This window comes from Coenobita brevimanus, chromosome 50, assembly GCF_032717465.1.
Source record: "Coenobita brevimanus isolate Jiangsu-jjx chromosome 50, ASM3271746v2, whole genome shotgun sequence".
NCBI lineage: Eukaryota > Metazoa > Arthropoda > Malacostraca > Decapoda > Coenobitidae > Coenobita > Coenobita brevimanus.
In genome coordinates, this window is record NC_137003.1 from 37,486,577 (window position 1) to 37,505,738 (window position 19,162).

The window sequence follows — 19,162 nt, forward strand, 5'->3', positions numbered from 1 at the left end:
TTCTTTCACGCCAGCCATCCCACACCTCCCTCCTCCAACCCCGAGGGGGCCCCCCCCCACCCCTGCCCTGACCCGCGTCAGTCAGTATCTGTCCAGCTCTGTGCGTGATAATGGCGCTTCGTCCCGACTCATCGTCGCTCGCTTCCTCCTCTACAATGATTAGTGCTAGTGTTCCCCCTACCTCTACACCGGTAAAGGAACTGCCGATGGCGAGGCAGAAGGGGTTGAGCACTCCTGAAATTAGAACTGAGCTGGACAAAACTGTAAGTACTACTCTTGATTGTGGCAGTGAAAGTGACACACTCACAGCAAGCAGTGATGATTTGGCAGTGATTGGTGGTGAACCATTTTCCATTGATAGTGACAGTGATGAAAGTGATCGTGTTGATTCCCCCCCACCACCCCCAACTTACTCTGGGAAAGGAAAGGCTCCTATGGGCAAATCTGGTATTGCACGTGGGAAGGGAGTGAAGCGCAGGCTCACGTCTCCCACACCAGGCCCTAGTACGCATTTCCCATCAATTTCCCGTTCCCCTAGCCCTATTGCCCTCACATCATCATCATCATCATCATCTGTCGTGCCCTCTCCTCAGTCTACATCATCTGAGGAGTACGAATTACCAAAGCCTGCAAAGCGAGGGAAGGCAGGCCGTGCAGGCAGGCCTAGAACAAAGGGGATGCGTGGCAGTTGGAGGGCAAAGCTGGGCGATAAGCGAGGTGATAAGCGGGGTAGAAAGGGTCAAGTTTCACCACGCACCAGGTCAGAAACCCCCCCGCCTGCCCCCCGCTCAGTTCCCTCACCCGCGCCACCCCCCCACTCACCGCCCCCGCACTCACCCCCCTCCCCGTTGCCTCCTGCCTCACCCACCTCCCGCTTGCCTCCTGCCTCACCTCCTGCCTCACCCATTGCCTCCACCTCAGCTCCTTCTCACGGGGAAACGAGTGGAATGCAACCTGCCCCTGCCACTGAACCACGCACAAGGCAAGTGGATGCATTTGTTTGGTCTGACGGTGGAGATTTTCAGCCACACAATCCACCGTTTGATATGACAAATGCTGGAATACAGCCTGCCTTCCCATGCAGCGCAGGTGATGACTTTGTTGATTACTTCCTGGCCTTCATGGATGATGAAATTGTGCAGCATGTCAGCGATGAGACCAATAGGTATGCAGCTCAGTGTGCAGCAGAAGGGCTGGGACCTATTGGCTCACCAAAGCAAGTGTCGTGGTTGCCTGTCGGGATCAGAGAGCTGTATGTGTTCTTTGCACTAATGTTTTTGATGCCCCATATAAAGAGACATGAGTTGGAGGAGTACTGGCTTGTGGATGACATAACTACTATCCCAATATTCGGGAAGTATATGTCACGGGATCGGTTCCGACAGCTGCTTGGATACCTGCACTTCGCTGACAATGACAACCCGTCCCAAACTGACCCTTTGTGGAAAGTGAGGGATTTTCTCAACAGGATTAGGGATCGATTTATGCGATTTTTCAGGCCTATGCAGAAAGTCGTCATAGACGAATCCCTGGTATTGTTCAGAGGACGTCTCAAATTCATGCAGTACATCCCCAGCAAACGCCACCGCTTTGGGATAAAGTTCTTTGTGCTGTGTGACTGTGAGACGGGGTATATCCTGGATTTTGTCATTTACTCGGCTAGCACAATGGATGTGAACAGGAAAGACCCCCTTGGCTTCTCTGGCTCCGTTGTAAAAGTGCTGATGGAGAGGTATTTTGGTGGTAATCATGTGCTGTACACAGACAATTATTACACAGCACCGAAACTCTCCAAATACCTTGCTGAACACGGCATTGGCACTGTTGGCACTGTACGGAGCTATAGGAAAGAGTGGCCTAGTTTCCCGAAGCATCATCATCATCCAGGGGAGATGTTCACCTGAAGAAGTCAGACAAGCTTCTTGCGATCAGGTGGCATGACAAGAAGGTCGTGAATATGATCAGCACCATCCACAAGGGGGAATTGAAGAGAACTGGGAAGGTCAGCTACAGGACGGGAGAGCCAATCATGAAGCCTGATGCCGTCATTGATTATAATGTAAATATGAGACTTGTTGATAAGTCTGATATGATGATTGGCGAAATCGACTGTCTCAGGAGAAACACCCGATGGTACAGGAAGGCTTGCCTGCACATGCTCGATATGTGCATGCTCAACGCCTTCATTCTCTACAAGACACAAGTCGGGGGCATAAGGCAACCATCACTGAGACAGTTTTCCAAGACTGTCGTGCAGCAGCTACTTGCACGATTTGGTCAGGTGACGGCATTGATCCCGAGGCGACACTCTGACACACAACCTGACCGTCTTGAGTGCCGCAATTACATGAGCCGGCACCAGCTTGTGAAATTGCCTCTTACAGCAGGCGGCAGGTTGTCACAGGGCCGCTGCAGAGTATGTTCTACCACCACACGGAGGCCTAGGATGAGAAAAATGAGCACACACCAGTGCCTTGAATGCCAAGTCGCTCTATGTGTAACTCCGTGCTTTGCCGAGTACCACTCTCTGAGTAAATACTGAAAGTGACAGTGATATATAGTGATGCAACAGTGACGTGCTTTGCCAATAATTGTATAATGGATAATGTAGTAATAAGGGATATTTTGCCTAGAAAAAAAAGGAAATATTGGCCAGTATAATAAGTGATATTGTAATAAGAGAATCTGCGGCACTTGTGGAATTCTGCGGCACTTATGTAATTCTGTGATGCGCCAGTGACGCAATATAGTAATAAGTGCATTGTAAATATAATGTATATTGCCCATATTATATGTAAAATAATATTAGAAGTTAGAAAGAATGAAAAGATCACATGAAACGTCAGTGAGCGGGTGCCGCCGCAGTGAAGTGAGGCGCAGCCGCAGTGAAGAGTGGGCGCAGCCGCAGGGAAGTGCCTTTTACCTACCTCAGTGAACACAGAGTGGGTGTTTATCGTATGTACAGTGTTCATATATGTTTATATTACTATTATGAGAGAGTGGTTGGCATTTGGTACTGGTGTGTGGGGAGTAAAATAGTTATTTCACACCCCTCACTTCTAACGGCTCTCCCCGTCCTGTGAAAGTCAACAAAGTCATGAAACCTACATCAATGGAAAGCTGAAGGTTAGTACTTTCTAATGGTACCTTATTTTTTTCTCTAGCTTTATTCTGTGCAGAGTTATTATGGTTTAAAGGTTTGTTTACATTTGGCTGAAACCCCCGCGGGAGAGGACAGTCAGACCAAAACAATACCCGCGGTTAAAGGGTTAAGTAAGAACAATTTGGAAAAGTGAAACACAGTTTTACATTTAATTGAGCTCAAAAGAAAAGCTGTAAATTTATTAATTACAGTCTTTCTTCATACTTTGACGGAGGTATGTTCCGCCAAAACTGCGCGGTGTGAAACATGGAAGTATGAAGTTAATTGTTTATGTGAAAAATTAAAAGTGTTCTGGAGGGACAGCTAGGTTACCTACCTAACTTTTCTAAAAAAAAATCCTCATACATAAGAAATACCCAACGAAATGAACTGAAGAATATTTTTAGGTGACATTACATTGTAAATAGGGTCAAACTGGATGATAATAACAGGTAAAAATAAAAAATGTACAGTATGTACGATTACACAAGTTATTGAAAAATTGACAAAAAATGAAAATCAAATGCAGGGGTTAGGTGAGGATGTTCTTGTAGGGCATGTGTAGTTCTGTACAGGGTGGATGGGGGATAGTGACTAGATGTGTGTGTGTGTGTGTGTGAAGGGCATGAGAATTTCTGTGCAGGGTGGATGGGGCTAGTGACTAGGTGACATGGGTCTTTCTGGGGAAGACCCATTACCATCACCTAGGCTGAATCCTTTGAAGCCAAACCCTGGTTCCAGTTCATCTGCCTCTTCTCTGTCCATTTCTCCTTCCTCCTCATCGCCAGTACCAGACACATCAAAGTCTCTAATAATATCTGCTACATTTGGTCTTTCCTGGAAATATCTTGTTATTTTTGTTTGTTTCTGCTCCCTAATGCTGTTATCATACACTTCCAACAGTTTAGACTTTGTAGCATTTAAGCTGGACAGGATTTGGGGTACCTCTGGCACGGTCCTGGTGTGTGCGTCGATGGTGGTTACCAGCTCTTGTTACGGTGGACAGGCAGTGGGATAATTTCTGCATGCTCATCTTGCCCTCCCATGGCTGCTCTGGGCTTTCACAGCCATATTCTTAAAAATAATTCCTTCCCTAAAGTTTTGCATCCCTTTAAAGGATTCTTTTTTCCCTTCGGTATGCTTAAAGATTTCCTTCCAAGAAAAGGAAAAATTTTCTGGTTGGTAGCCCTGTTAAACTAAAACGACCCATCCTGCTGATATTTGGTATGGTGGAGCGTCAGATTTAGAAACTAATACATCAAAACATGCATATCTCGTGCTGGATAATGAAAGCACAACACATTTGAGATGTGGGAGGTTGCCACCATATCCATACTGTTTGGTTTATATTCAGCCATAAATGCCATTCTGGCCTACACCGCAACACTGATAATAAATTATATTCAAGGAATATTATTATCCTTAATGTTGTTATTAGTAAGTGTAAGAGTCACTTGTTATCGCGTGTCTCATGTACTAGCATGGCAGCGCTCACTTGTTTTTTTCCAGCTGGACGTCATAAGCCAAACCACTCGTGTGACCTTGATGGCAGATTTTCTTTTTTGGGCAAATTAACAAGCAAAATGTTTATTGAAAAGAATCCTCGTGTGACTCTGGCCATAATGTATAAGATTTGCCATTGTCAGATTATTTAAGACTGGATGAATATCGGAGGTAGTACGTCATCTTCTCTGTTTGTGTCTGGCTATTTATCGTAGCCGACATGGGTAACACTTTTAAAGAGATACAAACAGCGCTTAAACATTAGTGTTGCATTGTAAACAGTATCAGTAAAGCAATGTCTCTTCCTCACTATTCACCTCTTCCTCTGTCATTTCCATTGCAGCTGTCTCCTTGTCGTAATTTGCCAACAAGTGAGCATCGGTACACGTGGGTGGCGTTTTCTCGGCCAGGGAGTAACGTTGAAGTGTGAATTTTTTGTCCAACTTTGAGGAAAATGGAAACTTTTCATCACATCAAAGCGTGAATCGTCGAAGTGCAAAACATCGAAGTATGAGGAAAGACTGTTCAACAAAATTAATGCTTATGTTACAAGGGAACTTAAAGCAAGTAAATTCACTCACTCATGCACTGAAGCTACCTACTGCTCATAAATCTAGAAAACAAAATGAAAAGTAATCCCTGTAATATCCAGACGCCCAGCAACCGGACACCCCAATGTCCAGACATTTTGGACCTGGGCCTTTGGAACCCCAAAATGATCAGAAGACGTAAAAAAGCCAAAAATAAATATCCAACATTTTTTTCATCCGTAATTTGAACTTGGTGCTCGGTGACGAACAGCTTTGTTTATGCGCGGTCCCTTGCTTCCTCCCCTTCCCAGTTACCGCCTAACTACCATCATGACGAGACGCTCATCGCAGTGGATGCCGCACATGCTCGTTTTTGTGAATGGTGAATAAACTGCAATACCTCACCACTTGACCACATGGGAATTTACATTGTTGTGTAGTGTTAAGAAATTAGAATTCAGAGTGCAAAGGATTAAGTGCAGAGTGCAAACTGGTGGTTGCAACTGGCATGGTGCAAGTAAGAACAGAATGTGCAGTGTTAAACAATTATAATTCACAGTGCAAAGGATTAAGTGCAACACAACACCGGATTACTGTACTTGCTTCAAGAGCATTTTCACCACTGCCAGAGCCTTAGAGGAGGTGGGTTAACCTTCGTAATGGCCACGAACGTGTTATAAGTACTTTGTACACTGCTAAATGTTTTCGATACTCGCTCCTAATTCATCATTCTCTGGTTCCATTTCATTTATTTCATGTTTTCTGTCCCTTCTTTGTGTGAACAGGGTCTTAAATAGGTGCTGTGCATGTCCGGCAGGGAGTTATGTACCAGTAGGTGGTTTTCTGAGTTAGGTTGGGTCAGGGTCCATAAGTACCTGTCCAGGAGGCATTTTCCCAGTATCCAGACAAACCCACTTATCGGACATGCTTTTGGCTGTATTACTTCAGATATTGGAGAGATTACTGTACTGGTACAGTATACGGAGTGTCACGAATCAATTCCCGACATTTCCCTTTTGTGAGAAGCCACGAACTATTAGTGGAAAACCCACTGTGTATCGCTCAGTTAACCGTTTCTCTCTCCATTTCGTGGTATACTTTTCAAAACATTCGTCACTGTTTAAAAGTGACCGATTTAATGCACGTCACTAAGTGCGCTACTGAGCGATACTATTTTTTTTTATTGTTCGCCTCTGCTTGCCTCAACCGTTAGCCACGCCTTCTTCCGGTGGCTTGTGCGTCCTGCCCATACAATGTATTTTGAATTCAGTCTAGTTGTGGCTTTGACGGAGAGAGGTCCTGTGCTCCAGAAGTGTGAGAGGTCAGCTAGCACCCAGGCTCCACAGAGTATCAGTTTCTCCAAACTCCCACCCCTTGGTGATACAAAGCATTCATCGTTCAGTATTTCCTTTTGTTTTCCTAGTCTTAAGAGTTTAATTAAGGTGTTTTTTTCTAGGCATAAGAATTTAGCTTTTGTGTGAGTGAGTGAGTGCGTCTCATTGATTTGATTTGAAATGTAACGTTAAATTTATTTTTTGTAATCAATAAATTTAACAGTTCTTTTTCTTGAGCTTAATGTAAAGTAAAATCTTGTTTCATTTCTCCAAATTAAGCTTATTTTCCATATAGCACCTAGCTTGCATAAACGTTTGCCTTCATAACAGGTACTTAGACCAGTCTTGTTGTAGTAACTTAAAATCCGTTGTGCCAGATAGGAGTTAAAGCATCAGCAAGAACCTGATATTATTATTAGTATTAGTTATTTATTGTCAGGGGTGAAGTAACTTTCTCCAGAGGCTAACAGTACAGTAATTCAGCAATTGTGAGTAATTAGTCTCTGCTGTGTACTGTTGAGAAAGTTTTTAAATTCTCGTTCTTAGAGAATCGTTGCACGATTTAGCAAGACAATCATTGTCCCTGCTCTTTAATATTATTGAATATTAATATCAATTTAAATATTTAAGCAGCAATTATTTTAAAAATATCGTGATATTAGAAAACCCCCGTGACAATTGGCGACCTCGCCAGGATATTAACTCCTAGCTCTAAAGCTATTCACGAGATAGTGCTCACTCATTCATATTTAGGTATTTATCATTAAAGTTTATAGGCACAAGCTTACTGGTGTTTACCCTTAATTTAGCAAGTGAATTTTGCTTTATTAATCAATAGTATACTTAAACTCTAGTTTATTTTTGGTAACGCCAGACGATTTTATTCGCTCCTAGGAAGTCGCCGTACCCATTGTGTTTATTATTGAGTCTTCCCAGGCATTTACATTTTTGATTTATTCTTTGCCAGTTAACTGGATAAGACTGGTCACCACTAGCTTGTGTCTGTACTCTTTACTTGTGTTTATTAGTATTCGTCGCTAAGCAGTCAGTACTCAATTTCGGTTTTGCTTAATAAATTAGCGCCATGGCTACTACTGTATTTTAACAGGAAGCCAAAGAAATGGGTCTTTCGGACCCAACCGAAATTAAAGAGTGTATACTCTCACGGCATAATCAGGAGCAGCAGCGCGAGAATGATGCCCGTGAAGAGCGTAAGATTCAGCGCGAATGCGAGCGAGAACAGCGCAAATACGAGCGTGAACAGCGCGAATACGAGCGTGAACAACGAGACAGAGAACGAGAACACGAACGTGCCGAGCGAGAGGCACGAGGAAAGCATGAACTTGAAGCGCTGAAGCTCAAGCGAGATTCCTTGGCTTCAGATACATCTGGTGCAGTTGGTCAAAGCTCCACGAGCGTTCTCCCTGCACATGTCCTGGCGACCCCACGCATCAAGCTTCCTTCATACAAGGAATGTGAGCGAATCGAGCCGTACATAGCTCGTTTTGAGGACATGGCAGACATGTATCAACTGGATGAGGCAGCTAAGCGGATCCAATTTCTTAGTTTATTTGAGGGCCCTGCCCTCGATATTCTCCACAGAATTCGTGGAGACAATCTCACATATGAGATGATGAAAGCTGCACTCATTAAGGCGTATGGTCTCACAGTAGACGACGCCAAAGTTCAGTTCATGCGAGCTCGTCTCCAAGACAAGGAGAGCTGTTCAGTTCCTTGATCGTCTCACAGCTTACTTAAATGAGTGGATGGAGAAAGATGAAACTCTTTCCACGCGTGAGGGGATAATTGACCTTATGCTGCGTACACAGCTAGAGAGGTCGTGGCCTGCTGAGCTCATAGCACAGCTTAAGATCTGCCAGGTGAAAGATGCCAGCCAAATGGCAGAGAAGGCGGACGCATTCTTTACTGCATATGGGTATCAAACTCGTAAGCAAAACACCTGGAGCAGAAAAGACACTGCCAAGTCTGGGAAGCCGTCTCAGACTGAATCCCAGCACCAAGGCCGTTCTCAGAGTAATGGCCAAGGTCCAAGCAAATCGCAGAAGGACCAGGGGCAAAACACTCAGAAACCTGAGTGGAAGAGGTACAACAAGTACCCTAACCAGCAGCAGTATCAGCCACGCAACCGACCGTCGGGACAAACTTTTTCATCACCAGCTCAAAAGAGGCAGGAAGCGAATGCAGCCTTCATTCCTCAGCAGCAGCACGGTGGTCACGTCCCTACCAGTGTGGGTACTTCCCCACAGTTCACTAGTCCCACAGTGACAGTGAACCCCCCTCCACAGATGACCAATGTTCCATCTCCTTATAATTGTCAAGGCACAATGTTTGCCGCATCAATTCAGCAGCCTCATGAGTGGCTAGCTGCTTCCTCCACAGGCCCTCCCACAGGTGACAGTACCTTCCTTGTTCAGCCAGGGTTTGTGGGAGGCATTCCTGTGAAGGTCCTGAGAGACAATGGTTCCTCAGGTTGCTCTGTCAACAGAGTCTAGTTCGGCCTGAGCAGTATACAGGTCGACAGACCCATGCAAGCCTTATTGATGGATCAGTGAGATTGTTCCCTGAGGCATGTATCCAGGTGGCATCTCCATTTTATACTGGTACGACACTTGCAGTTGTCATGCCAGAACCTTTATTTGACCTCATCATTGGAAATATTAATGGAGTCAAGGATAGTTGCTCCGATGACGCTACTCAGACTTCGGCTGCTGCGGTAACACGAGCCATGGCTGAGGCTCCAAACTGTGTCACCCCAGTGATCATTGAATCGCTGCAAGATCTGATGTGTAGTCAACTTGTTGTGCAAGAACAACATTCTGACCCGACACTTGCTGCCGTGCGGAACAAACAAAAGGGTCGAGTGATAAAGTATTCATGGGGAGGTCGAGCCAAGTTCCTTCGCAAACAAGGACGGCTCTACCGTGAGTCACGAACACCCGAGGGCGAGGTTTGACTGCAGTTTGTCGTCCCCGCCAAGTACCGCCAAGCAGTGTTAGAATGGGGTCATTGTTCAGCCTCAGGAGGTCACATGGGCAAAAGGAAGACCCAGGGCCGTATCCGAGCTGACTTTTTCTGGCCAGGGATGGGACGAGACATAGATAGTTTTGTCCGTTCCTGCAGTGTGTGTCTAAGTATCACCACTAATCAGGGACATGCCCTTCCTGTGCCACTCATAACCACACCTGTAATCTCTGAGTCAGTTGAGAGACAGGGTAGTGGTGAAGTGGGTGCAGACCTGATGTCTCGCCCATTGGCCCCACAGGACACATTATGTCCAGGGCCTGTACATACATATTATGTACCGTAAGTTAAGGGGGAAGTTGAGAGGCGACTTGAGGCTATGGAAGACCCAAGTTTGCACAAGGATTCTCAGCTCCCCGATACTAATATAAGTACTGTAGGTTAAGAGAGAAGTTGAAGTGAGAATTCCGCGGAGGCGACTTGAGGCTATGGAAGACCCGAGTTTGCACAAGGATTCTCAGCTCCCCGATACTAATATAAGTACTGTAGGTTAAGGGAGAAGTGAGAATTCTGCAGAGGCGACTCGAGGCTATGGAAGACCCGAGTTTGCACAAGGATTCTCAGCTCTCCGATACTAATATCAGTACTGTAGGTTAAGGGGGAAGTGAGAACTCCACAGAGGCGACTTGAGGCTATGGAAGACCCGAGTTTGCACAAGGATTCTCAGCTTCCCGATATTAATATAAGTACTGTAGGTTAAGGCACAGGTTGAGGACCCGTGTGCAGTTCGAGGCTATGGAAGACCCGAGTTTGCACAGGGATTCTCAACTTGCCGACACTAATCGTGTGCTAAAATTAATGGCGACCTCGAATGTACTTTTCGTAGCATGTACTGATTGCTAAGCAGAGAGAGTAATTGTAACTTAATAAGAATTTTGTTTCACTGACACTTTTGATGCTCCACCTTAATTGGTTTTGCAGGTTCAGCAATGGGTGTAGCAGTTTTGCTGTGCGGGCCAGCTGATCGTCTGCCGCACGCTGCCGCCTCTTCTCCTCTGCCTTTGTCGTCGTCATATTATTATTATTGTGTCGTTTTACACGTAGGTACAGTTACACTACACCTGTCACACCTACACCGTGTATTACATACACCACGCTACACAACAATTAGTTGTCAGTGTAAATGTAGCGACTTTTCGCTCAGTTTGACCTGAGTACAGGATTTTCACCGTCGTCACGGAGTTTTTCCCTCAAGCTTGCTTCTATTAACGTAAATACGAGGTTTATTTCGCTCACTGGCGACTGTGACTTTCTCCTGTAGCAGGATAGCACACACACCACAGTGTGACTCTTGTGTGACTGAGTTAGGATGTGTACATATATATATATATATATATCCACAAATTTTTTCCCATAAGGAAAAAATTTAACTTTGTAGGGGCGTAATGTCACGAATCAATTCGCGACATTTCCCTTTTGTGAGAAGCCACGAACTATTAGTGGAAAACTCACTGTGTATCGCTCAGTTAACCGTTTCTCTCTCCATTTCGGGGTATACTTTTCAAAACATTCGTCACTGTTTAAAAGTGACCGATTTAATGCACGTCACTAAGTGCGCTACTGAGCGATACTATTGTTTTTTTATTGTTCGCCTCTGCTTGCCTCAACCGTTAGCCACGCCTTCTTCCGGTGGCTTGTGCGTCCTGCCCATACAATGTATTTTGAATTCAGTCTAGTTGTGGCTTTGACGGAGAGAGGTCCTGTGCTCCAGAAGTGTGAGAGGTCAGCTAGCACCCAGGCTCCACAGAGTATCAGTTTCTCCAAACTCCCACCCCTTGGTGATACAAAGCATTCATCGTTCAGTATTTCCTTTTGTTTTCCTAGTCTTAAGAGTTTAATTAAGGTGTTTTTTTTCTAGGCGTAAGAATTTAGCTTTTGTGTGAGTGAGTGAGTGCGTCTCATTGATTTGATTTGAAATGTAACGTTAAATTTATTTTTTGTAATCAATAAATTTAACAGTTCTTTTTCTTGAGCTTAATGTAAAGTAAATCTTGTTTCATTTCTCCAAATCAAGCTTATTTTCCATATAGCTCCTAGCTTGCATAAACGTTTGCCTTCATAACTGGTACTTAGACCAGTCTTGTTGTAGTAACTTAAAATCCATTGTGCCAGATAGGAGTTAAAGCATCAGCAAGAACCTGATATTATTATTAGTATTAGTTATTTATTGTCAGGGGTGAAGTAACTTTCTCCAGAGGCTAACAGTACAGTAATTCAGCAATTGTGAGTAATTAGTCTCTGCTGTGTACTGTTGAGAAAGTTTTTAAATTCTCGTTCTTAGAGAATCGTTGCACGATTTAGCAAGACAATCATTGTCCCTGCTCTTTAATATTATTGAATATTAATATCAATTTAAATATTTAAGCAGCAATTATTTTAAAAATATCGTGATATTAGAAAAACCCCGTGACATGGAGAGATGTGAAGTTACAGAACTGTGAGAAGACTGGGCAATCTGCTGTCTGCTGATTGCTGCTGGTTGCTGTATCCTGTCCTACGTCTGTCTCTCAGGGGTGCCCATCTCCAACTGACTTTGTTCTCATGGGATGCCCTGTGCATGCCTGAGGGAAGAGGGCAGAACCCTCTCCCAGTGGTTACAGGGGTGGGGCGAACTGTATATACATACTTGTACTAATTTCGCTCAGTGATACACTAATGTCTGTGCATAAAGACAGTCACTCCTGAAACAGTGATAACTGTTTCGAAAATTTGTTCCAATCTGAGTCAAACGTGGGAATAAAGTTCACTGCAATAACCACTAGCATTTGTAGACTCCCATAATAGTGTAATCTTTCTTTTATCTGGACAGCCATTTCCTGGATGCTGTGATCTGGCTGTTCCAAACCATTATTCGTATATTTTTTCCCACTATCCAGACAAAATGCTTGCATCTGTTTTAAAATTATGGCTATGTGAAAAATTTCTGCCTTTCGGGCAGGAATAGCCCAGTGCGCTGCCGTGTTGGGCCAGTTCGTTTACCCTACATCTGCCAGCGACCAGCGTAGCTTGTTCTCATTTCCCATCGCTTGTGTTGTCAGCAACTCTTCCCCGACCATTGTTATGGTGATGGCACATGTAGTGGCCTTTGTGGTGGTTCCCTACCTGATACAGGCATTGCTTTTCTTTGCATGCCTCATCCTAAGGTGTGTGATGATGGCCCCTACATCAGGGAAAAGGAAGAGGGTAGTGTTGAGTCTGGAGACAAAGCAGGAGATCCTGAGTAAGACTGATGGGGTATGGCCCACTTCCCGCATCCTTAACCCCTACCCACCATGTAACGTCCATACACGTCAAACTTAGGATGCTACATGGCCACCGGGTAGCAGCTATACATGCAAGTGTCTTCCCACGACCTTTTGAACCGGCTATTTCATCTCATCACCGAAGGGTAGGGAGGGAGTCAGTCTGTCCCCTGCTTTTGCCAGGTGTACAGTGATGTCCTCAGGTTCCTATTTGTCTGATTTCATCTGCACTGCCTGTAGCCAATTGCATCATCCACCCCTGCCAAGCCTCTTTCCAACGATACTAGAAAAGGACTCAGTGATAGTGCCATACAGCATGCCTTGGATGCAACAGCATCTAGTTTATCTTGTAGTGGAGAAGTTATCACGTTGAGAGCCAAGCCATAGTTGGTGATGTGGGCAGATGCACGAACTCTTCTTCATGTCACTACCCATCAGTGCAATGGCCTACAGACCTGGGCATACTATCATCCGCAAGAGGAAGAGTTGGTGAGTATTATGGTCTTTAATTTGTTTCCCTAAGTGCTATACTCTTCGAGGTATTAAGGCTTGAAAACAAGCATTTTCTTGGAAATTGCCCATAGTGAGGTGATGACTGTGTTAAAAGTAGCTCAGCATTTGGGGGCTAAGGAGTAGGACCTGGCCTGCTCAACCCTACACAACATCAGAAAAGCCCGTGACAAACTCACCCAGTACACAGCAGACTCTGGCCAGAACAGACACAAGACCAAACGGAAGACTGTAAGTTTGGCCCGGCATGCTGAAGTTGGCCATTCGACACTCATCTATTACTAGCAACAATAGACTGCAGGCCTGCTAGTGAGAGGCACCTAGTTGAAGGCTGCTGCTGAGAAGTTTATCCATCTTCACAACGTCCCCGACTTCAAGGCATGCGAAGGTTGACTGTTCTGGTTCTAGCTTTGACATGGCCTTACCAATTGTAAGACCCACGGCGAAGCTTTGGACGCTAGTGAGGAGGGAGTGGAGGAATTTCAGCAGAATTTATTAGGCTTGACTGAGAAGGAAGGCCTAGGTCATGTCTATAATGCTGATCAAACTGGCCTCTTCTACTACTCAGTGCCCATAAATACCTTGGTAGACGAGAAGGAGAAGTGTGTGCCTAGTCACAAGTCTAAGCAATGGGTATCTGTTTTGTGCTGTGCTAATGCTAATGGGTCGCACCAGTTGTTACCTGTTATTGTTGGGCATGCTAAACCTCCCCATTGCCTTCGTGGGCTAATGGATGTCCCTCCTGTTGTGTGGTACCATTCTGTGAAGGCCTGGTTTACCTGCAAGATCTTCACAGATTGGTTTCACAGGCATTTCATCAAGGAGGCCATTCATTACCAAACGGAGGAACTTGGAATCCATCGTGACCAGGTAAAGGCTCATGTTCTCCTGGACAATGCCCTCGTGCATCTCTCTGAGAAAGAATTGGTTGCAGATGATGTTTGCATTAGGTGCATGTTTTTGCCACCTAATACCATAACTGATTCAACCAGTGGACCAGGATGTGATCGTGGCCATGAAGAGGCTGTATCGACAGAGGTTCCTCAACATGGTGATGGTTGTTCTCAGGGATGAGGACGAGCAGAGTTGGGGACTGGACATGTGAGGGCAGAGGACAATGGAAACCCAGCGACACTACAACCTGAAGTCAGCAGTGTACAACTGAGTGAGTGCATGGAAGGAAGGCTCTCTGAAAACCCTTGAAAATGGTTGGTCTCATTTCCTTCAGGGACACGAGAGCAGACACGACTTTCTGGGCTTTGATGTGGATGACTCCCACACTTGTCGTTGTAATGCAGGCGAGTGGTTAGACGATGATGGGGCGATCCCAGCCATCAGGTTATGCCGGACTTTGAGATCGCCACTTCTGTTGCTGCTGCACGGCCAGAAGAAAGTGACAAGGACGACGCAGATGGCCTGGAGAACTGCAGTATTCCAGCTATTCCCACCCGAGCACATTCTGGGCACATCTTGACCAGGTGCTTGATTATACCAAGCACCCAGAATGTGCTAGAGGTGGTGCCTGTTCGCCTTGTGGAGGAACTGCATTCTGTGCAGGAGAGTGTCATCCGATGCCTGAATTGTCGCTTCTATTTCAAGTCCAAGATCGACTCTTTTTTCAGGCCTCTGACCCCAGCCCAGTCCACCTCTTCTCTGTCATCATTACAGCATCAAACCACGCCTTCAACAGCGGAGCCTCAACCTGTCACATTGTTAGCCATTGTGCCCCCTCTGGATGTGAGTTTGCGGCTGGCTTCAGATTCATCTGAAGTAGGCAGCTCGTCACCACGTTCCACAGCTGCTCCCCTGGGCCGACTGCTGGATATCCGCCTTGACTCTGACTCGGACTAAGCTCTTCAGACTACACCACTAGACCACATGGGATGTACTGTGCTGTTCACCAGCATTGCCAGCCGCAGTACAACAGTCCAAGTCAAGGAGATAGCGAATTATTCAGCACAGTGCCAGCAAGGAATTGTGAGTGTTGACATTGATTTTACTGTAGCTTACTATACTCTACCATAATTTTATTCTATTTTATGATTATGTTTTGTGTGCCCACTGCATTTTTCATGTGTAGATGGTTTTCTCATGCTTTTTTCTTGTCACAGCAGGGTATGTCCCTGCAGTGGTGATTGCTTGACTGTGGTTGATGGGTCTGCTTGACCATGATAATTGCTTGGCTTGTGGTTTATAGGTCTGCTTGATCAGATAAGAGTAGTGTTAAACAACAGGAACATATGTTGAATGTTGTACTGTAGTGGCCTGTTACACTGGCTTTCAAAATTATATTATGTACGAATGGGAGCCAGGGAAGAAGTCCATTATCTGGACGCATCCATTACCCGGATATGCCTTTGGCTCTGTTACATTAAATAATCAAGGGATTGCAGTAATACGATGTTGGAAATTCATGACACCCAGCAGCGGTGGTAATCCAGGAATAAGAACAAGTAACCTGTGAAAGACATTTCAATAGAAAATATGGAAAGGCCGCACCCATTTGGTAAGGAATTAATCTCAGTGGTAATTCTTTATTAACAAATCAACGATTCTTACGATGACATTGAGGCAGCCGAGGGTGACGATGACACTGCTTCCATTGTCTTCGCACAGGACTTTGAGGGGTTCCTGACGGAGGCTGATGAGGCGAAAGTGGCACAGAGGCAGCAGCATGAGGTGGTAGCATACTCGCCTCGTGCTGAGAGGCGGTAGTCCGCCTCAAGCCTCAGAACCCCTCCCCCCTCCATTCAAGCAGTGTCATCAGTCAGAGTCAGGTAAGAATCTTACAGTATTGTTCATTCCCATTAAATAAGCTTAACTGAACTAATATTCTGAAATTGTGGTGTGTGCTCAGTCTCACAAAGCTGTGATTTAGGAATTTCACTGTGTATAATTATAGAAAAATAGATTTATAGACATAGATAGATAGATAGACACTTGTAGATAGATAGATATAATATCTATCTATCTCTATCTATCTATTGCCAGACGCCTCAATCCCGTTTGGGGTGGCCACAAACAAATCGCCTCCAAGTCGCCCTGTCCCCCGCCATTTCACTCCCCTGCTCCCAACTCACACCCCCCTCTCTCATATACCTCTCCACCCCATCTCTCCATCTCATCCTCGGCCTCCCCCTCCCTCTTTCCCCCTCCACCTCACTCACATACACTCTCTTCGTCAGTCTTTCACCCTCCATCCTCTCCACATGGCCAAACCACCTCAGTGTGTTCCTCATAATGCTTCCTATCACATCCACATCAACACCACAACGCTCCTTTATATCCTCATTCGTCAGCCTGTCTCTCCATGTGACTCCACAGGCTCCTCTTAAATAACTCATTTCCACGGCTCTCACTCTTGACTTGTGTCCTTCCAACAACGTCCAAGCTTCACTTCCGTACGTTAGAGTTGGTATCACAATACTGTCATGTAGTAACTTTTTCACTTCCATGCTCACTTCCCTGTTTCTTATCACTGCTTTCAAAGAACCAGCAACCTTTCTTCCCTGCTGTACCCTTTCAAGCACTTCACCCTCAAACCTCCATCCTTACTCATCACACTACCCAAGTACTTAAACGTACTCACATTTTCCAATTCCTCACCATCCAACCTCGCTGTACATTCACTGACTTCACCTCTCTCAAAGACCATCACTTTACTCTTCCCTACATTCACCTTTAGATTCCGTTTCTTACACACTCTCTCAAACTCATCCACCAAGCCTTGCAGCTCCCCTTCGTCTTCACTCAACAACACGGTATCATCTGCAAACAACAGTACAGGGAGTTTCCAAACACTATCCTCTCTCACCAGGGCCACTTCAACATCCACTACCCTACCTTGTACCTCTTTTATTACCCCATCCATGTACAGATTGAACAACCATGGAGACATGACACATCCCTGTTTCAACCCAACTTTCAAAGAGAAAAATTCACTTAGTTCCCCATCCACATATATATATATATATATATATATAAAATAATATACTATAGCAGTAGGTGTGTGTGTGTGTGTGTGTATTTTGGGCAGCCAAAACTACACTTTCAAATCGCACCAAAATTGGCACAAAACCCGCAAAAAATTCGCCGATGTGAAAAAACTTGGTCCCATCATGATTGAAAAACTTTTACTATATTTAATGAGCGATCACATTTTGACCAAAAAATGCTGCTCCCGAAGCTCGGCATAGGATCTCCGTAGAATTTTTTGCTCAGAGATAGAACTGAATTAAACTGGGTTCCATTCCCGAAGCTGCAATTAACACGATCAATTGGCTAGCTGCAAAAAATCCAAGTGACAGCACATAAACGCGAGAGCCCTCCGCAGGAGCAAGTGAAAGGGGCCCAAAAGGCCCACGAGCACTTGTATGTATGTCATATATATATATGTATATTATACAGTACATGGTTGTTATTATGAGAGATTAAAACTCAAGTTATGGAAAGAGGGGTGGGAATGTTAAATGGTGAAAAACGGAATACTGTATCACGTATCTGATGTACTGTAGCTATGTTTGGCAGTGATATACTGGTGCTTGCTAATAGTGAACAGGATCATTGTAAACAGATTTAGAGTTTTCTGAATACCAGTGTCAAATAAAAAACTACAAAGCCCAAGACTTGTGTTGTATTGTGTTCTTGATACCACTGAATGTTCTTGATACCACTGAACACTTTTATGCAGTCTGGAGGAGACATCTCAGATTGAAAGTAATGGAGGCAGCTTCTAACCTCTTCAGTACATCAAATCTCCTCACATATGAATAGAATTATCTTGAGGTGACTAGAGTAAAATATAATGCCATCATCTTGAAGGGTTTATAAAGAAGTGGAATTTTGCAAGTTCTTGGTGTGTTCTAGTTTCAGTGAGGCTTATTAAGTACATGTTACTGTGTTCCAAACAGGAAATACCTACCAGTGGGATACCATGGCAGGGCTTCAAGTTTAGTAGTGTCTGGCACCCCTATTCGCCGTCCCAATGGTCAGACTCGGCCCAAGGATGATGAGCCTCCTACCTTTGGGCCATGCCGCCTGATGGACTTCGAGCTTGAGATGGCCTTCTTTGTAGGCCCAGGCAACACCCTTGGTCACCCCATCAGCATAAAGGATGCAGAGAACCACATCTTTGGCATGGTGCTTATGAATGACTGGAGTGGTAAGTAACTTACTTGTGTATGATACATACCCGTCTCCACATTTCCCATGATGGGATGTTCTTACCAGGTATTTAATTATTTTTGTGGATTCAGGTAAAGCAATACAACTTAAGTCCATGCATCCATCCATCATCTCATCCAGTGTTGCCTCATGAGAAGCACAGGAGCCTGGGGCTAGGCAAGTTGATTCAGACATTTAAGATGAAAGCGAACAACTTATATAGATAGATAGATAGAGAGATACAGATATATATATATATATATATATATATATATATATATATATATATATAAGTAATCCCTTTAAGACCCAGACACCCCAAGTCCTGGACATTTTGGGCTTAGGATCTGGGGGGGGGGGGGGAAGCTGATATGTGTTCATCCCTACTCTAAATTGCCACACGGTGACAAACAGCTGTGTTTTGGTACGTAGTTCTAGCGACGTCTGCTAGAGCGCCCCTGCATCCTCCCCATTTCCCGCATACCTACCGTCGTAACTGCACGCTCGTTGCCATGGCTGCCCACATGCTCACTTTTGTGAATAAACTGCAATGCCTCACCACTAGACCACATGGGAATTTACAGTGTTGTGCAGTGTTAAGAAATTAGAATTCAGAGTGCAAAGGATTAAATGCAGGGTGCGACGCTGGCTTGTTGCGACTGGCATGGCGCAAGTAAGAACAGAATGTGCAGTGTT

The 19,162-nt window shown here is 44.9% G+C and overlaps 1 protein-coding gene across 1 annotated transcript in view; it reads left to right on the forward strand.

The window, feature by feature from the left end:
* Faa (fumarylacetoacetate hydrolase) overlaps window positions 1–19,162 on the forward strand; it is a 102,530-nt gene that overhangs the window by 55,022 nt on the left and 28,346 nt on the right. Inside the window, exon 5 of the mRNA XM_080272357.1 lies at window positions 18,214–18,464. Coding sequence (XP_080128483.1) covers window positions 18,214–18,464 — 251 coding nt within the window. The remainder of the gene's footprint in view (window positions 1–18,213; window positions 18,465–19,162) is intronic.